This window comes from Pseudorca crassidens, chromosome 2 (genome assembly GCF_039906515.1).
Source record: "Pseudorca crassidens isolate mPseCra1 chromosome 2, mPseCra1.hap1, whole genome shotgun sequence".
Taxonomy (NCBI): Eukaryota; Metazoa; Chordata; class Mammalia; order Artiodactyla; family Delphinidae; genus Pseudorca; species Pseudorca crassidens.
In genome coordinates this window covers 9,697,051-9,722,834 of record NC_090297.1, presented here as the reverse complement: position 1 = coordinate 9,722,834, position 25,784 = coordinate 9,697,051, and the positions used below count along the sequence as shown (strand labels likewise).

Here is a 25,784-nt window from a genome sequence, read left to right as displayed (position 1 = left end):
AACAAGGCCTGAAGGTATATGCAGGTGTTTTACTATCTGGAGGGACATAAAGGATGAGACGTAACACCTGAGGTCCCACCTATAGGAAAACATCACTATGCAGTGGAACAAACTTGGCCGAGAATCTTGAGATGGCAGAGGACAGATTTTGGCATCAACTGTATCATGTGCACAGTGTGGCTGTTTCATAAATAATACATGGAAAAAAAAGAGGAGGTGACACCCAGTACCTAACTCCTCAGCCCCATACAGTAAATATTTGTTGAATAAGTGGCATTTGGAGTTAATTGATCTCTGAGATACGTTTGGGCCCTAAAATGCTAAGAGTGTGGCTTTGAAAGTTTGTAACACCCACCCTTTACCTTGTAAATAGCTATTTACCTACTTACTTGAAAGCCCTTCCTCCATGGAGGGGTGGGTCGTGGTGGCTTGTCGGGGGAGCCGGTGTATGTTGGAGAGAGGGGTGGGGAGAGCTTATGGGAACCATCACTTTACTACACCCCTTGTATGGCTACCAGTGACCCGGCCACTGGTCTCCCCACTAACCATCTTCTCTTTTCCCTCCCCACTCCACCAGCATACTCCCACAGGCTGCCCTCGAGGAGATCCACAAATTCTCAGGAACCTACACCTGCATGAACACTTTCAAAGGGCGAACATAAAGGCAGGACGCAAAGACAGGCTTAAAAGCCACAGAACCTGAGGGGGCGTGGGCACCTGGGCACACGCCCATGTGCCTGTCCCTTGACACACTTCTGCTGCATGAGCAGGACTGCTCCTCCCCTGGGGAGGAATCTGGCTGTGCCCCCAGGCCAGCCCCAGGACCTTTGCACAGGACTGACGGGTGTAACTCTGACCCCCGTGGGGAGGCAAGAAACCAGCCAGCAGCTGCCTTGACACTTTTGTACATTTCTGATTCTGTAGAGTTCATTGTTAAATCGCTTCTCAAGTCTAACCAGCCTCGGCAACGTGCATAGACTATTTCCGGGAGGGACTGTGCCCACGCACTCCTCCTTCCCCTCCAAACTCCACTCATCCTCAGCTTGTGCAAACTGGTTGAACGGCAGGAATACAAAATAAAGAGAGATGGCTTTTGCGAATTCCTTTGTTGAAATCCTTGACCTCTGGTCCTTAGTGGTCAGTGGGGAAGGCACCAGACCCAACCACAACACCCCATCCTTTGAGAGAGAATTGGTCTGCTCAGGGTCCCCAGCTGCCGGGAGTGGAGTAGGCAAGAAGGAGGCAGAGATCGGGAGAAAAACTGGAGCCCAGGCCTGGGGGTACATGGCTCCTTGCCAGCTCTGCCAGGCCCGGCCCAACAGCCATGGGTTGGGGGGCACTTTGCCTTCCTACCTGCATCCCTGGTAGGACCATAGTGACCTAGTCTGCAGAGACCAGCTCTCTGTCCTTCCACAGCCCCACCAGCCACCAGGCCACCAACTCAGCAGAGCAGAACCAGGCTTTATCGAGCCCCTCCTGTCTACCTACCACGTGCTGGGTGCTGAGCGGGGAATGTTGCCCAAAATTCAGCCCAAATTCAGAAGACCACCAGCACAGCAAGGCCAGTGCTAAGGGGGTGCTGTGGGCCCCTGGGCCAGGTTTGATTGCAGGGGGTAGAAGTGAAATAGCAAAGGAGAGGGAGGTCTGGAACGGCAGAGGGGATTAACGTGGGCTCAGTCAATGGAGAAAAATGACAGCCAAGGAGATGTGGGGAGAGATGCCCCAGCGTCCCTCTGGTGTGCATCCTCTCCTGCTGCAGCAAGCTTAATAAACCTGACCTTGGGCTGGGGGACAGGTGGACAATGGAATCTCATCTAAGGCGCCTCCATCCACACAGCTCTTGCAGGTGGGTGGCGGGGTGGGGGAGGGGAGCAGGCAGTGGCTCCAGGAGATGACGGAGGAGACCACAGGCACGAATTCAGGGGAGAAGCTTGCTGGAGCGTGGCACCAAGCCTGCACCTTCGCACAACTCACACGAGAGGAAGAGTAGGATTGCAGCTCAGCTGGTCGTCAGTCTGGTCTGTGTGCAGAGATGCCAAGTCACAGCCACATCCACTGTTTATTGAGTACCTACTGTGTAGCTGCCAAGCCCTGAAGCTTAACATCTTAACTGTCATTCATCCACGGCACCGAGCAGCAGCGGAAGACACAAGTCAGCTCTCGGGAGCTCCTTTAAAGACTTCCAAGAGCTACAATGTGTAGACAAAATACGACCCCCAGGGCTTCCCTTCCCTGGTGGCGCAGTGGTTGAGAGTCCGCCTGCCGATGCAGGGGACGCGGGTTCGTGCCCCGGTCCGGGAAGATCCCACATGCCGCGGAGCGGCTGGGCCCGTGAGCCATGGCCGCTGAGCCTGCGCGTCCGGAGCCTGCGCTCCGCAACGGGAGAGGCCACAACAGTGAGAGGCCCGCGTACCGCAAAAAAAAAAAAACCCAAAAAAACAAACAAAAAAAATGACCCCCAGGTGTCCATGGCTTCCAACAACGGAGCTTGTGTTACAGTTGCCACCTGTCCTTGGAGAGTGGCTGCAGCTCTGCTCCGCGTCCCCTTCACTCTAGGGCTCCGGCTGACAGAGGAGCCTCCATCTGGAATGATGTCACCTTGGGGCAGAAATAGGCACGGCTGGGAACCTGTGCGCCTGCTCTGAAATTTTCTCCCTGGAAACAACGCGCATCACTTCTACTCACATTCCATTGGCCAGAGCAGGTCCTGTAGTCAAGCACTCCGAGGATGTCACTGGGCATACAATCCCCCTGGAGGAGTGGTCAGTAATTTTGAACTATAATGCAATCTGCCACGCCGTGGAAGGAGCTGTCCATAGGAATAGAAGGAAAAATGGAAATGTAGGCAGAGGATGGAAGAGGCAGAGAGATACTGTGCTGGGATGGGGTGGCTTCCAGGTGATACACACCAGGTTCTGAGCAGAGCCCCAAAGAGGCATTGACCTTTCAGGGGGTTGGTATTAGAAAGACCACTTCAGAGGTGAGAAAACAGGCTCAGAGCAGGGAAATTGTATGCCCAAGTTTGTAGGGCTGTGGGCACCGGAGCCCGAATTTGAAGCCCGCTCTCCCTGACCCCCTCACTTACTGTGGCAAGTGATGGGGATGCCAAGCCAGGACTCGTCACTTTCATTTTGGCCCTTGAGGGTGTGTGTCACCAAAGTGTGTGTGTGGGGGGGCAAGCTCCTGAAGGGGTCCAGCCTGTGGAGGTCGGGCCCGGAAGGGCCACACCTGCACCATCACCCCACTTTGGCGTGTGGACACAACGTGGGCGGGTCCACTGGGCATGGCCTGCCCCGTTGCTGTCCCGGCACCGCAGGCCAGGTGCCTGTCACTGGCTGTCACAGGAGATAAGTTAGGCGTGGCACATCTCAGTGGTCAGGGATAGATGAGGAAGGAAGGCGGTTCTGCGTGCTGAGCCCCGACTTTTCTGGCCATCCTTGGGAGGCGGCCCATTTCCGTGCTCACGGGCTGGCTCATGGCCTTTTGGAGACGATTTGACTTCTGAGGCTTCCGTGAAACTGGGCACTTGGCCTGCAGTCCGGGAATGCAGTGAGGACCCCAGGGGTCTGAGTGGATCTGGGAGCGATGAGACCCAGCCAGCCCTCCCCAGGGCGCACTGAGAACAGAATCGCTGTCTTGGCTTCAGGGGGACCTCGTGTCTTCCCAGAGCCCCAAGGGCTTCTCCTGACAGCCGGGCAGGGCCTGGTCCCTCCCTACCCCCTCCCTCTCCGCTGGGATACTTTCAGTCTTTTTCTGGATCTTTTCCCAGAGGAACCAGGGAAAAAGCCTTGGGCAGGTTCCCAGGAGGCCGCATCCCGCTCCGTCCGCCGATGGTTCAGCCACTTGGGGAGCCTTGAGAGTTAAAGCAAAGAGCTAATTCTGTCCCTTAGCTTGGCGTCCCTTAGCTTAGCCAAGCAAAGGAGAGTGACAAGCGATGAACTCCGGCTCCTTGAATCCCTCGAGGTGCAGAATGGCGTGTGCCAACCCTACAAAGAAGAATTGGGCCCTGGGAGGTGACCCAGTTGCCCCGCCTGGGGCTCCTCCCCACATCTCCAAAGGGAACCAGATTGGAAGTGGGCAGGGGGAGGCGCCAGACCCGAGCGCATCCAGGCGTGGTTCCAGGGGACCAGGCTCTCTGGGCCGGCAAGTGGTCCGGAGTGGAGTCCTGTGGCCACTGTCCTGCTCCCAGGGCCAGAAGGCTTGGAAAGTGGACTCCCTTCTCCTCAAGCCAAACGGGTGGTCGGGAGGGACCTGACCGTAGGGCTCAGCCCAGCCACCCCAAGAGCCCTTCTCATGGGGCAAACAGCGCATGCCCCTAGGGACAGCCCAGTTTGATGACGGACAAAAAAAGAACTAGGTCACAAACATAGAAATTCTGCAGTCCAAGTGTCGAGCGGCACGGAGGGACGAGAACAGTGGCAGGAGGGGATGGGCATGGGGGTCACTGAAGGGTGGGTGGGGCCCTCCTACCCGCACATCTGGGATTGCTTCTGAGGAATCTTCTCCAACTTTCCGGAAAGGCCTTTCAAACGGGGCGGGGTGAGGGGGCGGGTGGGCGTCATTAATAAGAGCCCAGAGGTCTATGTGAAGAGAATATCTATACACAGACAGCCCTCCCCTCAGGCAAAGCCAGGAGGTAACAATGTCCCTCGACACAGAAGGAGGGCCTGCAACAGCTCGTGGGCACCCCAGTCACTCTGCACCTTAGACTGGGGCTGTTAGACGGAGATTCCATTGATTAACATTCCTTAACACACTTCTCTTCATACACTGAAGGCCACCTGCTACGGACCAGAGCCGGGGCCTGGGGGCCCCTGCCCCTCAGCCGTGTAGGGTCCAGCTGTGCCCCCCTCACCCCTCATGGTCCCCTGAGGCTCTCAGCTTCCAGCAGAGCAGCAGACCCCTGGGTCCCAGCTTCTCCCAAACCACCAGGAGGCCAGGAGGCTCCCCAAGAGGTGGGAGGACCAGTATCTGGGGGGAGAAACCCAGACTCTGGAGTCCCACTGGCTCTGTGACCTCCTGTGTGTGATGTCAGCTTTCCTACCTGCAGCATGGACCAGACGTTCCCGCCCTCCTGCCTCCTGGGCTGGGAAGCTCAAGGAGATGGTGTGGTGCTGGCAGCTCCCACGGCTCCCCGCCGGGACCCTGCTGCCCCGCACGATTCTTGGGGCCACCATCTTGGCCTGGCCTGTGATAGCAGCACCCTCCAACGCTTGGCTGGCTCACTTGTGGTTAGACTGGGAGGAAACTGTGGCTCAGAAGACCCCAACTTGGGCAGTGGGGGCAGGGGCTGTGGACGCCCTGGGGAGGGCAGAGCAAAGGGGCCCGGGGGGGTCGGGGAGGTTCTCCATGGGGAACAGGGGCTGCTGTCCACAGGGTGCAGGGGTCTGCACACTGCTCTGGCGTCTCCCATCATTGCTGGCTCTGGGCAGGGCCTTTGCCCCCAAATCCCTCAGTGGCTCGGGAAGAAAATAAACACAGAAGTCCCCCCAGGCACAGCTGGGAGTGGCAGGATGGCCATTGCCCCGCTGGGAAGCTGCTCTGGGCAGGCGGATCCCCTCGGGCGGATGGCAGGCCTCGGAGTCAGAGCCCTCAAAGAGCCACCCTCCCAGACTGGCTGGAGGGAAAGCAGCCGGTCCTCGGCAGTGTGACCTGGGAGGCCACCGAATTCTCTGCACTGAAGCAGCTGTGACGGAGTATTTCTACGGGGCCTTGAGGCCACGTGTTAGGGGGCTAAGGTTACCAGGTCCAGTTCAGCATGATCAGGCCCAGGGCCCCTGTCAAGTTCAGGACACACAGACCAGCCTCCAGGAGCGCCCGGGGCTCTGCACGGGCCCCCCATCCCCGCCTGCAAGCCTCAGATGTCACCTCTGGGAGACGCCCCACGGGCCCACCGTGGCCTGGGCTGCCCCATCTCAGCCTTCACTTGTTTCCTTCATCACCCGTCTCACCATTTGCCATTATTATTATTTTTATATATAACAGCTTTATTAAGATATAATTCACACACCACACAACACACCCATTGAAAGCGTACAATTCAATGGCGCTTAGTGTACTCACAGGGTTGTGCAACTGTCGCCACAAACAGATTTTGGAGCATAAACGCAGGATGTGGTCTTTTGTGTCTGGCTTCTTCCACTTAGCATAATGTTTCCAGGGTTCATCCTCCGAGCTGTAGCACGTGGCAGGACTTTGTTCCTTCGCGTGGCTAAAAAAATCTCCCATCGTACGCGTCTACCACAGTCGTTTCCCCGACATATCGGGTCTTTACTATTTGCTTGCTCTCTTGGTCTGTCTGGCTGTCTCTTCCCCTCTCAACAGCCACTCCAGGAGCCCAAGGGCAGGTCCACCTTCTCCCAGGACCTAGGAGAGTTCAAGGTGCAGGCGACACTCGGTAAATATTTGCTGTCTGAGTGAAGAGGGGCGGAACCTTTGTCAGAGACAGTCAACATCACAACCACCTTCCTGTATGTATACACCCACACGGGCCCCTGAATAATAAAGCCAACGTTGATGGTCACATGTTCAGGCACCACCCCAGCATGTCTCCCAGTGGCACTCTGTCAGGGGCCGTCCTGTGCACTGTGGAAGTTGGGACCATCCCTGGTCTCTACTCACTCGATGCCAGTAGCACCTTCCTTTCCTAGTTGGGACAACCAAAAACATTTCTGCAAATGTCCCCAAGGAGCTAATTCACCCGCAGCAGAAAACCTCTGGTCTGCACACATTTTCTTCGTTTCTTTTGCATCACAGCCCGGAGCAGTGGGAGCCGGAATTACTGACACAGGAGCGGAGGAGTTCGGTGGTCTGACCACAGAGAGGCCAGTAGCAGGACCTGGGAGTGAAGCCTCTGCCCCCACGGGTGGGCCCTTGACCCTCAAGCAGAAGCCAGTGATCCAGGAGGCCTCAGGCCCCTTGGGCCGGCCAGGCCATCCCTTGACTTTCTCTTTCTTTGGACTCAGTTTGAAAACTTCCTCATGCCGCCCTCTTGGTGAGTCGAGCCAATGCTGCAGAATTTTCTGGCCTGCCTACCCGTCCTGTCACCCCCCCCCCAAACAAATCCCGATCATTCTTTTCATTTTTCAATGTTCACAAGACAAAGGAAATAAGCACTCAGAGGAAGCACAAACTGTGTTTGTTCCTTGCTGCTGTTTCCATGTAACTGGATCCTGCTTGGGGAGGTCACACTGGGGACCTTGAGCACAGCCGGGGCCCGGGGCTGGCCTTGGCCACATTAATGTCCACAGCCCTGGCCTGTGCAGAGTGAGACAAGGCAGAGCATCCCCCAAATGCCACGAGGTATCCCCCATAGCAGTGGGCTTCTCGCTGGGGGTTCTGGCCTGGCTCTCACCTTCTCAGCCTTGTTGGGTCCCCACTGACTGAGGGCCAGCTGCCGGCCTGGGGGAGCCAGAGCCATGGAGCATGCAGTGAAGGGGAGAGGCTGGACTTTGGATCTCAGCTCCTCGGGCTGAGATTCCAAGACCTTGAGCAGGTAACTTAACCTCCCTGAACTTCAGTTTCCTCGTCTGTAGGATGGGACCAATAGCCCTATCCTCTATTGAGTTGTTTGTGAAAATAAAGGAAGTAAAACACATAATAATTAATGCATGTGTGCTTGGTATTAATAAATACCAAGTAAATTATAATTAAGTACCAAGTAAATTAATAACTACCAAGCATATTATAAATTAATACATTTATATTATGTTATATATATTTTATAATAAAAGTAATAAGTTAATTGTGCCTGGTACATAATAGACCCTCAGTGCTTCATATATATTTAATAATTAAAACCTTTCAATACAGGAAATGGAGGCAGCGAGAGATGCAGTCACCCAACCACCTGAGGCTTATGACACGCTAGTAAGTGGCAGAGCTGGGATTTGAACCCCAGAGTCTAGCTGCAAAGCCCTTGTGCTTAACCCCTGGGTTTCACAGCTTCTTGAATAAGAAGCCTAGAACAGTTGGCCCTCCATTCCCATGGGTTCCGAATCCGCTGAGTCAACCAACCATGGATCAAAAATATATTTTTTTAAATTCCAGAAAGTTCCAAAAAGCAAAACTTGAATTTGCTGGCCCCGCAACTATTTACATAGCATTTACATTATATTTACAACTATTTACATAGCACTTGCATTGTATCAGATGTTATAAGTAATCTAGAGATGATTTAAAGCATACAGGGGGATGGAGGACGTGCGTAGGTTTTATGCAAATACTACAGCATTTCATACCTGGGACTTGGGCATCAAGAATTTGGTATCCACTGGGGGTCCTGGAACCGCCCCCCGTGGATACCAAGGGATGGCTGTGTGTAACGAGAGTGGAGTACAATACTTGCCATTATTCATCGCTATGCAGCCAGGCCGCCGGGACTCCTCCTGGCCGATCCACGTCCGTGTCACTGCCAGATTCCAACACCTCTTGGCCCAGCTGCTTGCCCCTGGGCTGCAGGTGGGCCCAGCCGGACCAGCCTAGGCGGGCATCTGAGGCCCTCTGGTGACCAGACGTGTTCAAGGTGGGTTTCCTTGCAGAGCTCGCTGGGGCCAGCCCTGCCCTCTTTGACCATGGGCCTGGGAGGCAGGGAGTGTCCACTACATCAGTGCCCCAGCCCTTCCTCAGACACACGCTCTCTAGCCCCCAAGGCACAAAACTGGCGCCCATGAGCAAACTGCTCCCCTTCACCAATTTCTGAGCTCGTAAAGTGTTCCCAGCACTCTGCCAGGTGCTTTGAGGGACACTAACTGTCCACGAAGTGTCAGCTCAGGGCATGAACAGTGGTGAACCGGGCCGGAGTCTACGAGCTCAGAGCCGCTCCCTTCCATGTCTACCCCAGTCCCCAGCCCCTCCCTGAGAGCACAAGGGATTGGTGGCTTCAGCAACGGACGCAGACTCTACCTGCAGAATTTCTAGAGAGGCTGTTGGGAGCTCAGAGCGGCCCGGCAGACCCAAAACTGGGCTTGACAACTGGGCAGCTACCAAGGGATACAAATGGCCCGCAGCCCCCAGATCCTGCCACAGGAAGGTCTGGACCCTGGGCCACCCTGCTGGCCCTGGAGAGTCCCTGCTGCTGCAGCCGCTGAAGAGAAATACCCCCACCCCACTTCTCCGCATCACTTGCTTGGGTCAAAGGCTGGGGGAACGTCTGACTGGGGGAGTCAACGTCGCATGCGCACGCCTCAGCAGCCAGGAGCAGGGAGAGCAAACATGGAGCCCGTTTGTCTGTGGCTTTCAGCCAGGAGTTCCCCTAGAACTGCCCTGAGCTTCAGACAAGGGCTGGTACCCTGACCAGCGTGGAACACCGGCAGAATCCCTGCGTGACTGTTGGTCCCACCCACAATGATCCCTGCTTAGGTAAAAGGGAGAATTTATTGGTTCAAATAAGTGGAAAGCCAAATGATAATCAGTTTCAGGTATGGCTGGATCCAGGGGTGCAAGCAGTGTTTCCAGGACCTGCTTCAGGAACCAGTTTCTCTGTCCTCCAATTCCACATCCTCTAGGCTGGCTTCATTCTCAGACATCTTGTCCTAGTGAGGATAAGCTGGCTCCTCAGCGGCAGCCTCACACCATCCCACGTTCAAAGGCAGAAGGAAAAAAGAGACACTGTGTCTTTCTAGTCATCCAGAGTCAGCTCTGATTGGTTCTGCTTGGCTTGATTTGAGCCACATGAAACAATCACAGTGGCAAGAGGAATGCAATGCTCTGATTGGCCAGTCCTGAGTCATGGGATTGATCTTTGCAGCCAGTGAGGGAATCTAGCCCTTTGAAACACATGGGCTGAGAATTGGAGACGGGTGGTTCCCCAAAGGTCCAATGGGGAGCCCTGGCCAGGAGAAGCAAGAAAGGATACTGGGTAGCAAAAACAACTGTCACCAGAATGACCATCGGTGGACTCTCTGACTTGCCCCTGGGCCTTTTGGAGTGGCAGCTGGCCATGCTCTGATGGGCAGTCCTGAGCTCCCAGGGTGGGACTTGGGCCTCTCCTGATGGACAGTTGGCCCGTGTGGTGACAGGTCGTTGGCGGCCCTGCGCCTGACTGCTGGCCCCTCTGACTTGCAATCAGCGGGTGGCCCGGTGGGCCGTTGGCTGGCTCGTTGCTTGGCATGTGACCAGTCCCGTCTGGCAGTCCTTCGTGGGGCCGCCTGAGGTCTGGAAGGGAGATCTCTGGGGTTGACGCCGTCCCGCCCTGCCTCTGCCTGGCACGGTCACTCCCCACCCCGGGAGAGGGAGGCTGAGGTGCATACAAAGGTTTTGCCCCCGCGTGGTGGCAGGAGCCCCTGTCCAGCAGCAGCAAGAGGCCATTTGGGGCCAGTAGTGCTCTCTGGGAGCCGGGGTACGGTGGTCCTGGAATGAAGGGATTCAGGAAACGTTAGAATGGGTGCATGGTTTGCCCCTGTTCATTTGCTGTCACTCAGCTACCAACAAATAGCTCTGAAAGGCCGCCCTGGGTCAGCCACTGGCAGGTGGCAGTGAACTTAACAGACACAACTTGTCCTCACTGAGCTTTCAGCCCATCGGGGAGAGGAGCCTGGCTCGAGTCATGATGTGTTAGACGGGGTGGGGATGGCGTCCAGAGAGCTGACATGTAAGCTGAGACCCAGGCGAGGCTCCCACAGGAGGAGTGGAGAGGGAAGATGCAGCTGAGGAAGAGCTGAGGGGAATGAGCAGCGGCTGGAGTGAGGGGTGCACGGGCGAGGGGCCACGAGGGCTCCGGAGAGTCAGGGAAGCCAAATCAGAGAGGACACAATGGGCCACGGTAAAGATCTGGGAACTTCTCCCGAGGGAGAAGGCGTTAAAGTGGGGCACTGCCGTGAGCAGACTTGAATTTTAGAAAGATCATTCTGGACCCAGAGAAAACTCACTGTGGGGGGGACGTGGGCAGAAGCGAGGAGCAGTTCAGTAATTGGGTTGAGAGCTGGAGGTGAACCAGAGCAGGAGGGGGCAGGTGTAGAGAAGTGGTCCATCTGAGGCATCACTGGAGACGGGACGGACAGGCTGGGGGCTGCCCGCACACTGTACTGTTAGTACGATAGCTGCAGAGTGGTGTGGACGTGGGATGCCGCAGTCATCGCACAGAACAGAGGTTCCCCGTCCGCTCACATCCCACGCGTCCACGTGCGCCTGTGCCTAGAACACCTGTGTGCGCCTGTACATGCTGCGGAGAAAGCAGAGGACAGACCCCTGAGATGTGGGGAGAGAGGAGTGGGGGACGATGGGACAATTCATTCTTTATGCATCTTTGTGTTTCCACCCGCTGCTGTGACACGTGTTACTTTTATAGTTGCTAAAAAGGGATTTTAATGAAAGTATGAAAAGTAAGAACGGGAGAGTACGGTGGCTGAGAGCCCGGCCTTGGGGTCAGAGCGACCCAGGCTGGAATCCTCGCTCTGTCATGAACCGCTTGGAACCCAACCCAGCCCCATCTTCTCAGCCACGAGTGAGGCTGCCACGTGGATTTCAGGAGATCACTCTTGTGCAGCACCGGGGGTGGCTGTCACTGCCGCGATGGCTGCCCTTTCCCCTCCCCACTCCCTTCCTGGCCTTTCCTCGCCGCACCTTTCTCCCTCTTTATTTCCTCCCCCTCACATCCCCACCCCACAGAAGAAGGAGGCTGGGATGAGGGAGGGTCTACCGGATGGCCAGGACAGGCGGAAGGCTGGGACCAGGGGCCATCCCCGGGCCAGAGAAGGAGGCTGGCCTCCCCTCTGCGACCGGCTGGCCCATGCATCCGGCTTCTGCCCCAGGCCAGGATGACAGATGGCCCCCAAGGAAAGGTCACTGTCTCCGGAGCAGTTGTGTGTTTGGAGGAGGCGGGAGGGCTGGGGTGTCTTCTGAGCCCTCCCTCAACCCATGTCTGGCGTTTGGAGGCCTGGACCTTGCCAGCAACTGGACTTTATTTTGGTTACTAAGGATGGGAAGGTTCAGGTCATAAATAACCACCTGGCCGGGCCGCCAGCCTCTCCCCCGGGGCGCCCCGAGGGCCCCAGGCCTCTTCAAGGCCAGCGTGGCCCCCGCCTCTGGGCGCGGGGCGGGAGGTCTGGTGGCGGGGCTCGGAAGCCCAGTGGAGAGGCGGGGGAGAGAGGAGAGGGGTCTCGGGGCCTGGGTTCAGCGCAAGGTTAGCCAAATAGTGGATAAATTAAGCGAGGGAAACAGACAGCTCCCCTCACGGTGAACTTTTCACCCAGCTAACCTGCTCCTCGCCCACTCTCAGGTGGCGGCAGCTCCCGCCCTGAGGCTGTCACCTCTCGGGGGGGGCGGGGGGGTTGTCACCTGCCTCTTCCCCAGCCACCACTACTGCCACCCCAGGTGAGAGGGTGAGGAGGGAGAAAGCCCAGGACAGGCTCCGGGCCGCAGGCCCTTTGAGGCGCTGCCGAGATCCAGTTAGAAACCCCAGGGCTCCGACCAGCCTGAAGGCCAGACTGGGGCAGGAAAGACAGAGCACCCCCCTTCCCTCCCCTTGCCCAGCGTCCTCACCAAGGCAGGGGCGTGCGGTTCTGGGAGAGCGGGCGGCTGTCTCACCTGGAGGTCTGGGGACCCTTTACCCAGCCCGCCTTCGCTTTGCTCGTTTCCAGCCCGAGCCGCCCCTCGGGAGACCAGCTCCCTCTTCAGGGAGCAAAGGGAGAGGCCCTCCCTCTGGCAAAGCCGGCTTGAGGGGTCCCCCCCAAGCAACAGCCATTCACCGGAGCATTTTCGGAGCCGGGCCTGAGGAGAGAAACGGCCTCGGGCTATCAGGCTGCCAAGCGTGTGCAGAGGAGGGCATGGCGGTCGGGCGGACCCCCGGCAAGGTCACAGGAAAGGGGTCTTCAGAAGAGCTGGGGGGGGGGTCCCAAGGCCCAGTCACCCAGCCATCTCCTCCCACTGTCCCATTCACCGGTGGCTGCCCAGCCTGGACACACAGATGGTGCCCAGAGGAAATTCACGGCCCGACAGCACGGGGGCGCGGGGCCAGGAGGTGAAGGGCAGGCCACCCAGTCGGGACGTGGCTCTGGAAGTGGCCTGCTGTTCACTCTGTCCGTGGCATGTCGGGACTGAATGCCTGCTGAGTGCTGGGCACTGGGCCTGGCGCCGGGGACACAGAGAGAGTGAGCCAGGCGGGGGGCCCACCATCGCGGGGCAGAACTAGTGTGGGAGGGGCTGGCAGGTGAGACAGACAGAGAGATGGCCGCAGGTGGATGGACAGACAGGCAGGTACACAGACCAGCCACTGGGCAAATATCAGACTGACTGGGCTGGTCAGGACGGCCTGAAGGAAGAGGTGACATCTGAGCTGAGGTCAGAATGATGTAAGGAGGGGACCACCTCGTAAAGGGGGCAGCGTGGGGTGAGGTGGAGAGCTGGGCGCCCGCAGCACAGGGCCGAGGGGCAGCGTCAGAGCCAGGCCAAGGCCCTAACCTTACACTTGCCCTTGGCCCTCCTGGTGGATTACCCTCGCTGGGCCTGTCTCGCCGACAGGCCCACTGTGTGGTCCTACCCACGGCAGAGGGGCCGGTCCCCGAAGCCTCAGTTTAGGTCCCTGTAAAATGGGAACTCAACACTGACCTTCCAAAAGACTGAGGAAGAGTCTAAGCATACGGCTGCCTGGGAAGGAAGCATCGTCCGGGAGCGGGCGGAGGGGAAGAGGTGAACTTGCGGCTCAGCGGGAAAGCTCGAGCACTTGGCCCTCCTTCTCGCCGCCACAGACGGTTGAATGCTGCCCACGCCCCATGGAGGAAGTGGAGACCTGAGTGCTTTGGTCCCTGCTGCCTGTTCGCTTCGTCTCCCCACTGGGCAAGCATTCAGGGCTGAAGGCCGGGGACGTCTGTAGGAAGGGCATCTCTCTGTGACTGTGGGCTCTGAGACGCTGCCTGCTCCACTGTTGGACCCAGAACCGTCTTTCCCATTAAGCAGATATATGCAGCTTCAGTCCCAGTCATGTAGAGAAGCTGGTCCCCTTGAGTTGCAGCCCTAAGAGAGGGGCTCTGCTCATGGATAGAGTCATTCCTTCCTACCTGATCCTTCTGGGATGGACTGGGAGCCTGGCAGCTTGTGGACAGGGAACTGCTGGGGGTGGACCCCATGGACATCACCCCATAATCCTAGACCAGGGCCACGGGACTTGGGCCAGATAACTGGACCCAGGGTGAAAAGGATGAAAATGTGTCTATCCTACAAAGAGACCCCCACACACACCCATTTCAGGGAATCCTACTTTTGTCTCCTAATATGAAATTAGCTCTGTGTTTCCTAATTATAAAATAATACATATTCATTCTTTTTAAAAATTAAAATAATGGGGTTTTAAATTAATTAATTATTAGTTTATTTATTTATTTTTGGCTGCGTTAGCTCTTCGTTGCTGCGCACAGGCTTTCTCTAGTTGCTGTGGCAAGCGGGGGCTACTCTTCATTGCGGTGCGCAGGCTTCTCATTGCAGTGGCTTCTCTTGTTGCGGAGCACGGGCTCTAGGCACACAGGCTTCAGTAGACGTGGCACGTGGGCTCAGTAGTTGTGGCGCATGGGCTTAGTGGCTCCGCAGCACGTGGGATCTTCCCGGACCAGAGCTCAAACCTGTGTCTCCTGCATTGGCAGGCAGATTCTTAACCACTGCACCACCAGGGAAGTCCTAAAATAATGTTAAAAGGCATTTAGGTCTCAGTAGACATCTCCCTACATCAGGGCTGCCTTCCCTTGACGGCCCCATGACAGCTGGATCTGTCCCAGGGGACGTGCCCCGTTCAGCTATGCTGAATGAGTAAATGAGTCAGTGAATGAATGAATGAATGAATGAGTGCAAACACTCATGTGATCCTTCAAAGAGAGCTGACTATTTAAAAATGGGCCATTGTGGCCATCAGCATCCTGCCCCCCAAAGAAACAGGTTCCCTTTCAGGCCAGGCCCGCCAAACAGTGGGATTTCCCTGGGGCCTGATGACCTTTCTGCTTCCTGCCTTTCCCACAGTTCCTGGGCCAGGGGCTTCCCAGAGCAGATGGTCCATCCATGGGTTCATTGTCTTAAATATTTATTTAGTATTATTAAAAAGATGGTGTCGTGACAAGAAAGAAAAAGATGAAAAAGTATATGTATTGGGCACTTACCAACTGCCTAACAAGTACTATTTTCTTGCTTACAAATGGTCCTCAGGACCCAGCACAGACAAATTTGTATATCGCCACAGTTTTTTAAATTATGTTTACGATTTACAATTTTTACTTAGCACTTTAATAGATGTTTTTTGGAGTTCCACATAATCTTCGAAATTCTCACTTTACAGTTCATTTTAATGGCTTTATACTATTCCTTCATGTGGCTCTCCCATATTTTTGGTAAGTTCTTTTGCTAATGGACGTATAAGTTGTGTCCAATTTTTCTCCATTGTCAACAATGCAACCATGAATATTTTAGCAGCTGTGGCGTTTGCATCTTCAAAACCGTTTCCTTGGGAAGAATTCCAACAGAGGTTACATAGACCAAGAACATAAATAGTCTTGTGGCATTTTTTCTGGGTGTCATCGCACTGCTTTTCAAAAGGGTGACACCAGTTTGCAATGCCACCTGCAGCAGAGGAAAGATATGAACTTCTCTGTATGCTTGCCAAGGCTGGGTGTGGCCTTACAAACACTCTTTTTGCTAACTTAGTAAATATAGTCTCTTGGTGCTGCCTTAATCTGCTCTTCTTCTTTTTTATTTTTTTTTTAAATCTGCTCTTCTTGGATTACCAGTGATGATAAACCTTTCCAACACGGTGGTTCAGAGCAGGGGAGCTTGGCCAGCTAATTGACTAACCTCAGAGCCCCAGACTGTCAGATATAAACGGGATAATACCACCTCCTCATGGCATTATTGTGATCTTTATTTTTTTCTAATTCAGCCACTCACTTTATTTTTATTTACATATTTATGCGAACTTGAGCACAGGTAGCACTTTCAAAGTACCAAAATCAAAGCATGGTCTTTGCCCCAAGAGCTTACAATCCATTTTCATATTTCCAGTATTTCTCAGAACTTCCCTAAATGAGTCTTTTAAAGGTAACTTGAATATACAATAGTACAGGCACACCTCAGAGATATCTTGGGCTCAGTTCCAGACCACCAAAATAAAGTGAATATCACAATAAAGTGAGTCACATGCATTTTTTGGTTTCCCAGTGGATATAAAAGTTAGGTTTATACTATACTGTAGTCTATACCATGTGTAATAGCACTATGTCTAAAAAAACAATGTACACACCTTAATTTAAAAACATTTTATTCTCTACTCAGTACTCTGTAATGACCTATATGGGAAGAGAATCTAAAAGAGTTGATATACATATATATAACTGATTCACTTTCCTGTAGAGCAGAGAGTAACACAACATTGTACATCAACTATATTCCAATGAAAAACAAAACAGAACAAAAAACTAAATAAAAACATTTCATTGGTAAGAATGCTAACCATCACCTGACAACACAGGGTTGCCACAAACCTTCAGTTTGTAAAAACCTCAATATCTGCAGAAGTGCAATAAAGCGAAGCGTAACCAAACAAGATGTGCCTGTAATTACGTTACCTGCAGAACCCAGACAACTCAGAAATAAATTAATTTTATCCCAGACACAGATGTCAGGGTTGTGAATATATAGATTGTTTCCAGACTTTCACACCTGAATGCAAGAATTATATCCTGCAGAAACCTGCTTGGTTGAAGAGATTTAATTAAAACAGGAATGCTTGAGTCTTCTTGGGACAAACAAAAGGATTACCGAATTTCATAGATAATACAGAAAAAATTAGGAGCATGTCACAGTCACCAAACTTCACATTTGTTGGTTGGATTTTTTTGCTGTATTCTTTTTTTTTTTTTTTTTTTTTGCAGTACGCGGGCCTCTCACTGTTGTGGCCTCTCTCGCTGCGGAGCACAGGCTCCGGACGCGCAGACTCAGCGGCCATGGCTCACGGGCCCAGCCGCTCCGCGGCATGTGGGATCTTCCCGGATCGGGGCACAAACCCGTGTCCCCTGCATCGGCAGGCGGACTCTCAACCACTGCGCCACCAGGGAAGCCCTCTAGCTGTATTCTTTTACAGTGTAAAGCTCTTAAGGCAGCGCTTACCACAGGGTAATGAATGCCAACTACTTGACTCCGGTTTCTTTGTATGTGAATGATATTTCCATGTGCTTTGCTCACACATGTTGGACTCGATGTTTTTCTTGTTTATGTTAATGAACTCTTTATATATTGCAGCCATTCTTCCTTAACCTCATGTTTCCTGACATTTGACTTTGTTCACAAAATTTAGACTATTGCAAAGTTGTTGGGTTTTGACATCTGTTCCTTCCCCAGAGGTGTTCTGGGTGACATTTGAGCCCCCTTTCCCCCCAGCACTGTCTGAAACAAAGTGGGCAGAAACAAAGTGGGTCTGGAGGTTTACCAGTCAGAGTAATTCAGCTGATTTTGTCTTGGGCTCAGTCAGCTTTCCTGATGTCATGGTTCCCCGGGGACTGGACTCATTGAAGCATGTACCATAATCCCTTTGAAATGAAAGCCCTCAGAATCTCCTTATTCTGAGGGGCTCTTGCCCCACTCTAGGTCAGTTTTCTTGATTTTCTTGTGGCTGCCGTTTTCGCTTTCTTTTTTCTTTTGCAGCAAATTCATTTATTTACTTACTGACTCTGAAGCCTTCTATGTGCAAGACTCTGAGTTTGGGGATATAATGGTGAGTGAAACAGACACGTCCCTGCCCCAGTGGAGCCCACCGTCTACTGGGAGATGCACACTGGCCAAACAGCATCTAGTTAAAGAGTATTTATGAGCATCTACCGTGTGCCAGGCGGTCTGCTAGGGACTGGGGACACCCAGGTGAGCAGAGATGGCCCCTCGTCATCCTTAACCAGATAACCCCACAGAGATGGAGGGTGATAAAGGGAACAGCAGTTTCAAGTCCCCACGCAGCCGGGTCCAGAGCTGGGCTGAAAGGCAGGGTCCCTCGCAGTCTGCTGGGTCAGTGTGTAGGGAACCCCTCTCTTGGTTCAGCCCACCCTCAGGGCCCCATCTGCTCCTGCCCCACCTGGGCTGCTCATCTCTTATCTGATGGGTGGGAGAGGTGTCAGGAGAGCCGAGGAGCAGACATCCATTTTGGGGGGATGCGAGGCAGAGAGCAGGGAGGGCCATATGGCCCCACTGTCGCCCTGCTACTTTCTCTGACCTCGGCTTGGCCTCCCGCCTTTGGGAGTTCACAGGGAGGTGAAGTTTGTTCCAAATGGAGGCCGGTTCTTTCCCCTCCAGGGAGGCCCGGGCAGGCCCCTTCCTCCCCTTCCAGGGCTCGCTGGGATCTGAAGAGCCTTCCGTCCAGCTCTGTCCTCTCCCCTATCCAGCTCTAAGGACCAAGCAGCAGGGGCTCCCATGACTGTCCTGTCCTGGGCACGGGCTTGGTGGGAGGACCCCAGACCCAGGGACCCTGGCTAAGACCAGACCACTGTGACTCCCCTGAGCTGGAGGGGCTGCGTTTCCCTGGGTGGTCCCTGCTCCCCTTGAGGTGTAGGGAACAGCTCAGACCTCAGGTTCATTCTGTGGTCCCAGGACGATGAGCATGACCGCCCCCTTGGACACCTCGCCATCTGCAGTGTGTCTTGTGAACCGCTCTGCAAGAGCCCAGGGGCTGTCACTGGCTCCCCACGCATCCTTGCCGGGAAATTCCAGCCCATAACTCGGGGCCTTAGGGACGTCGCCACAGACTTTGGAGCCAGACAGCTCTGGGTTGGAATCCATGATCTGTCTCTACTCTCTGTGGGACCCTGAGCAGATTTACCTCACTGAGTCTCAGTTTCTCCATGCGTAAAATGGGTTCACCCCTACCCGCAGGGCATGGTACCAATTGTATGGTCCCTGGTGACGGTTCCTGACAGCAGCTGGTGGGCGGGGGGCTTTGCCATCAGTGGCTGCTCTCAGCCTGTCATTCAGCACCGGCCTGGGTACCAGGGAGGTGGTCAGAGATAACCAGGTAAACTGAGGCCTTTCTCATAGGACCCTGCCTTCTAGCAGGGAGGCTCTGCCAGCAGATCTCATGTCATCCTCACAAGAACCTGGTGGTGATGGAGACAGAAGCAGTATTAGCCTCTTACGGATGAGAGCTCTAAGGCTCAGAGAGGTTGTCAAACTCATTCAAGGTTGCACAGCTAGACAAAAGGCCCAGGTGGGATCCCCCACAGGTTGCCGGACTCCAGAGCCCATCCATGAAACAGCCAGGAGGAGGGGTGTTTGCTGAGAACCCAGCCCAGTCTTGGACGCTGAAGCCAGGAGCCGGAGAGGAAGAAGTTTTGTCCACCAGTTTTACACAATCCTGCAAGCCCAGAATTCCCCACCCCACCCCCATGCACTGCCCCCCCTGGACCCCAGGACTGGGCTCCATCTCCAGGCCTATCCTTTGGAACTTGGCGTTGGCGCTGGGGGAGGGTGGGCGGAGGGAACTGGCCCCCTGGGAGCTGCTGTCACTCTTCCCTGGCCCCGGGAAGAGCGGGCTGGCCAGGCCGGGCTCCTTTGTGGCACGCTGACAGGACAGTGCAGCCACCACGCACTTCAGCTGCCAACTCGCCGCGGTCACTCAATCCATCACCGAGGGCGGGGCTCCTGGCCGGCCGCTCGCCTGCAGTGTTGTTCTAGTCTGCCCGGAGCTGTGAGATAAACGGGGCATGAACTGGCCCCCTGGCAGGGGGTCAGCCCCTTCTGCCCTCATTAAAGTGCCAATCAAGAAGAGGAATGGCGACAAGCAGAGGAGCTCAGCCTCCCGGGCAGGCGAGGGGGCAGGATCCAGGCTCCCCCCACCTCCAGCAAAGAGCGCCTGGAGAATTCCACCCCAGCCCGAGCCTCCGGTTGCAACATCACCCTTGGTTTTCCCTGCAGTTAGAGCAGCTGGGGGAGCTGGAAATTCAAGGCAGCAAATGCTGCTCACACGGTTTGGGTGGCTGTTTGGTTACCTGCTGCCACGTAGCAAAACGCCCAGAACTTAATGGCTTAAAACAACCACCGTGTTATTACCACTTGCTTCTGAGCGTTGACTGGGCTCAGCGAGGTGAATCTTCTGCTTTGTGTGATGTCAGCGGAAGTGGCCACCATCCGGGGCTCCACTGGGCTGGAGAGCTTCCGCGTGGCTCATGCATAAATCCGGTATTTTTGTGGGGCCACTGGGAAGGCTGGGCTCACCTGGGTCACCAGGGCGACTGGGCCTCTCTCTCCGTCCCTCCAGAGTCTCAGGGTCTCTCCCTGTCCAGGTGACCCCTCCACGTGGTCTATCCCACAGGATAACCAAGCTACTTATCACGACTCAGGGCTCCCAAAAGTGGAGGGTGCTGGTCCTTATTAAGGCATTAACCTGGAGCGGGCGCACCTTATCCTAAGTTGAGTCATGGGCCAGCCCAGATTCAGTGTGGGAGGGGACACCCAGGGGGGTAGATGTTGGGAGGCATGGTCCCTTAGGGCCATCTTTGGAGACTGGCTACCACAGTGTGATCCCAGTGTGGGTGCTTTGCTCAGGAGAGGGGATGGGACAAACTCTTTTTTCTCCTGGGTTCTTTGCCTGGAGGTCAAGGGAGCCAGGAGCTTCTTGGTGGGGGGGAGGCTATAATTCTCCATTCCCATTTATACACAGACCTTCCACAGTTCATCCATTCTCTAGAAAAATCCCCTAAACCTTATAACAAGGCATTTAAAAAATTATTAATAGCATGATTCTGTATTCATTTCAAATATTAAATAATAACTGTTAGCATTGCTTGAGAACTTAATATGCCAAGCATTGCTCTAAGCAATTATATGTTATTTAATTCTCCCAACTACCCTATGGAGATGACACTTCTGTGACCCTTGTTTTACAGAAGTATCAGTTACATGGACTAAACTGTTGTAACAAATAGACTCCAAATATTTTTAACTCAAACATAATAGAGGTTTGTTTCTCGCTTATGTAACCAAGATGAGGTTTCCTTGTTGACAGGCAGATGTGCTCCATTTAGTGTTTCACAGACCCAGGTTCCATCCATCTTGCTGCTCTGCTCTGCCCTCTGGTTTGCTATAGTGAACAGATCACTCTGACTGCTATGTGGAGAAAGGACCATGCTGTGTGTGTATGTGGGGCTGAGATAGGGTTTGATGGCTATTCCCCATTTGCCCTCTAAACCCACCGCTCCTTTTCCCACCCTGCTCTCTGCCTTGGGAGGCTAATTTCCATGGACTATTCCAAAGGACTCCCAACACTCTGGCTTCCAGTTAGGTTCAGCCAATGGGAGACAGCAGCAGGAGGTGAGAGACTCCCCTGGCTCTCTCTCTGTTGGGCTGTAGTTTGCCAATAACTGACTTTTTCTACCAAAGGCCATGGCTTCCATCAGGTGGCCCTTTTTAGCATCTGTAACTCTCACCTGTCCTAGACGGTGAGATATCTCACCATCTCTTGTTGGTACCCTTGACCTTACCCACAACTTGTAATCAGCTCCTTTGATGACCTCTGTGCAATCATATCCTCTGAGTATACCGTCTATAACCTGCTGTGTCCCTGACTGAGACAGGGGACAAGAGTGGAAGCAAGGAACCTGTTTAGGAAGCTATTTCAATGATCCAGAAGAGAGATAATAGAGGGTAGATTTCTATGTTGAGCTGACAAAATCTTCTGGTGGATTGGGTATGGAATTTGAGTAAAAGAGAAGTTCCCAGGATGACTCCAAAAGTATTGGCCTGAACAACTGGAAGATTGAAGTTATTTATTAAGATGGGTAAGACCAAGGGAGAGACAGGCTTGTGAAGGAAGAAATCATGAGTTCTGTTTTGGACATGGGAAGTTTGGGATGCTTTTCAGACTTTCAAGTGGAGAAGTTGAAGAAGGAATTGGAACTCCAAGTCTGCATTTCAGGGCAGAGATTCAGGCTGGAGATATACATTTAAGAATTATGAATGTGTAGAGGTTATGGAAAGCCTTGGGACTCAATGAGTAACCGAGGAGAACGTGGATGGAGACAGGAAGAGATTTGATAGTGAGCTCTGAGGCTTTCTGACATTTGGAGGCCAAGAAGATGAGGAAGAACCAGCAACGAAGACTGAAGTCGGAGGAAAAGTTAAGAACAGTGGTTTCCTGGATGCCAAGTTGGTGGGGGAGAAAGGGTTTCAAGAAGAAGAGAGTGATCAACAACGGGGAACGATGCTGCTTGTTCGGGTTAGATGAGACCTTGTAGTTAAGATTAGATTGGCAAAGTAGAGGTCAATTATTACCTTGGAAAGGGTGGAGTCTGGAGGATAAAGGCTTAACTGGAAAGGGATCAGAGAAGAATAGGAGAAATTTCTGGTTCTATCCATGGCAGAGTAGCTGGCATTGGACTTATCTGCCTGACATAAACAAACGTAAACCAAACTGGACAAAATATATGAAACAAACATTATCAGGCACTGGACCACAGGCAATGCAAGGCTACGATCCTTAAGAGAAGGGAAACACACAAAGCTGACCTCCACGTTCACCCTGACCTTCTGGCTAGGGGTAATGTTTAAACTATGGCAAAGGGAAGGAGATTCCAAGCAAAGAGCTAGAGTCTCACTGGGTGGTCAAGAGAGTTCAGAGTTTAGGGTTGCTAAAACAGCAAGAATTTGTGAGGAGATAACCGAAGAAGAATGAACCACAGAGAAAAAGCAGCAGAGATGGAATCCCAAAATTTGCATAGGGATTCCCTAAGGTCCATAGCTAAATGCTAAGGTGTTCACGCAGAGGGCAAGACTCCACAAGGCCTAGCAGAAAATGTGCTTGGAGGCTGAGGGCTGAGCAGAGATTTCAGAGGTCTCAGTGCTGGAGTGCTATTGGAGTTGTGAGCCATCCAAAGAGGAGTGACCTTAGTGAATACTCTGAGAATTCAGCTGAAAATCCAGAAAGGCTACAGCCTGGATGTAAAGGCTTCACCCTAGGACTATAGGTAAAGCTGAAATAGACTCATCTTCACAAAGTCTAAAATCAGTTCCCAATAAGATTGAGATAATCCTCCAGTTATTTAACTGCCTACTATAAATTTAAAAAAAAAAACTCTTCAGAGGATGATATAATAAGCCAGAATCTCCACAATTAACATTCAAAATGTCCAACATATTTTTAAAAATTACCAGACATAGAGGAAGCAGGAAGTGTGATCCATTGTCAAGAGAAAAAACAGTCAATACCAGCAAACTCAATATAATCCAGGTGTTGGAACTGGCAGGCAAAGATGAAAATATATATAAAATTACTAAAGGGTTTAAAGGAAAAGGTGGACAAAACATTTGCCCAAATAAGGAAATTCAGCATAGAAACAAAACATTTTAAATGGAAATTCTTGAACTGAAAAATACAGTATCTGGGGCTTCCCTGGTGGCACAGTTGTTGAGAGTCCGCCTGCCAATTCTGGGGACATGGGTTCATGCCCCGGTCCGGGAAGATCCCACATGCCGCGGAGCGGCTGCGCCCGTGAGCCATGGCCGCTGAGCCTGCATGTCCAGAGCCTGTGCTCTGCAACGGGAGAGGCCACAACAGTGAGAGGCCCGTGTACCACACAAAAAATAAAATAAAATAAATACAGTATCTGAAATGAAGAATTCTTTGGAATCACTTATTAAAATATTGGACATGAGAATTAAAAGGTTCTGTGAACTCAAAGACAAGTCAGCAGAAATCATTCAAACTAAAGCACATAGAGAAAAAAAAGATGCTAAAACAAGACAGAACAAAGCATCCAAGAACTGTGGGGCAATGTTAAATGGGCTAATATACTTGGAGTTCTAGAATGAAAGGAAAGAGAAAATGGTTGGGAAAAATATTTGAAGAGATAATGGCCAAACATTTTCCAAAATAAATGACAGGCATCAACCCACTGATTCAAGAAGTTGAGCACATCTTAAGGAGGTTAAATACAAAATACCATACCTACACAATCATAGTCAAACTACCAAAATCCTAAGATAAAGAGAACATTTAAAACCAGCTAGAGAAAAAAAAAGAAACATCACATTCAGGAGAACAAAAATAAGAATTATCGTTGACTTCTCATCAGAAACAGTGGAAGCCAAAAAATAATAGAATGACATCTGTAAAATACTAAAAGAAAAAAATGACACCTTAGAATCCTTTAGCCAGTGAAAATATCCTTCAAAACTCAAGACAAATAACTATATTTTCAGGAAAACAAAAACTGGGATAATAGGTTGTACACAGAACTTCACTACAACAAATATTAAAGATGTTCTTCAGGCTAAAAAGGACTGACCCCGGATAGAATCATAGATCTGCAGGAAGGAATAAAGAGCATCAGAAATAGTAAATATGTGGGTGTTTACAAAAATTTGTTTAAAAGATTATTGACTAGTTAAAGCAAAAACAATAACAGTGTATGGTGGTGTTTATAATAAATGTAGACATAAAATATAGGACAACAAAAAACACAAAGAGAAGGAAAGGTGAAAATGAAATTATGCTGTTCCAAGTTTTACATAATAGGAGATGGGATATTATATTAATTCAAAGTAGACTGTGATAAAAGTGAATATTGTAGTATTTAGAGTAACACACAAAACAAGGAAGTTTAAAAGCTAGGAATATGGTGATTGTTTTGCAATATATTACCAGTAACTATGTTGTATATCTGAAACTAATATAATACTGTTAAGTCAGTTATACTTCAATTTTTTTAAAATCCAAGAATATAATGCTATCTAAATGTAGACTCATCCATTATGACAAATTACCACTCTGGTGTGGGATGCTGATAGTGAGGGAGGTTGTACATGTTGGGATGTTGGGGACAGGGGATATATGGGAACTCTGTACTTTTCCCTCAATTTTTCTGTGACCCTAAAACTACTCTTAAAATAGTCTATTTGTTTAAAAAGTTGAGAGGAGATAAAATGTAATTCTAAAGTATACTCTATCCAAAAGAAGAAAGGAAAGGGAAAAAATAAAGGAACAAAGAGCAGATGGAACAAATAGAGAACACAGAGAAAATTGCTAGACTGAAAGTCAACCGCACCAATAATTACATTAAATGTAAATGGATGAAACACTCCAAGTAAAAGAGAGTATCAAATTGGATACAAGAACAAGACCTTCTATATGCTGTTCATTAAATATATATATATATATTTTTTCCCTTAAATATATATATTTAAGGGATTTGTTTCAGTCTTTTAAAATAACACACAAAGATGAAAAGATTTTTTTTTTAAGTAATTGGTTCACAGAAAGGGAAATGACGCTTAAATCTAATTTCTCATAAGAGAAGTGCATTAAAACTACACTGAGAGGGCTTCCCTGGTGGCACAGTGGTTGAGAGTCTGCCTGCCGATGCAGGGGACACGGGTTCGTGCCCCGGTCCGGGAAGATCCCGCATGCTGAGGAGCGGCTGCGCCCGTGAGCCATGGCCGCTAAGCGTGCACGTCTGGAGCCTGTGCTCCGCAACGGGAAAGGCCACAACAGTGAGAGGCCCGTGTACCACAAAAAAACAAAAAAAAAACAAAAAAAAACAAAAAAACAAAACTACACTGAGACACTCATGTCCTCAAAATTGGCAAACATTAAAAGAATTTACCAGTGCATTGTGTTGGTGAGGGGGGAAGGGAAATGCACTTGCATTCATTTCAATTTGTAAATTGATACAAATTCTACAGAAGGTAATTTGTTGTTGTTGTTGTTTTTAATACTTTATTTATTTATTTGGTTGCACCGGGTCTTAGTTGTGGCAGGTGGGCTCCTTATTTGTGTCAGGAAGTCTCCTTATTTGTGGCATGCAAACTCTTAGTTGCAGCATGCATGTGGGATCTAG

At 51.7% G+C, this 25,784-nt stretch overlaps 1 protein-coding gene across 7 annotated transcripts in view; it reads left to right on the top strand.

The window, feature by feature from the left end:
- Positions 1-1,100, top strand: part of DHRS3 (dehydrogenase/reductase 3) — a 42,367-nt gene extending 41,267 nt beyond the window's left edge. For all 7 annotated transcript variants that reach the window (XR_010939325.1, XM_067720982.1, XM_067720992.1 and 4 more), the window contains one exon: positions 578-1,100. Coding sequence is in view for 6 of the 7 variants with exons in the window: in XM_067720982.1 (XP_067577083.1) it covers positions 578-662 (85 nt within the window). In the remaining variant the exon portion in view is untranslated. The remainder of the gene's footprint in view (positions 1-577) is intronic.
- The last annotated feature ends 24,684 nt before the right edge of the window (positions 1,101-25,784 follow it).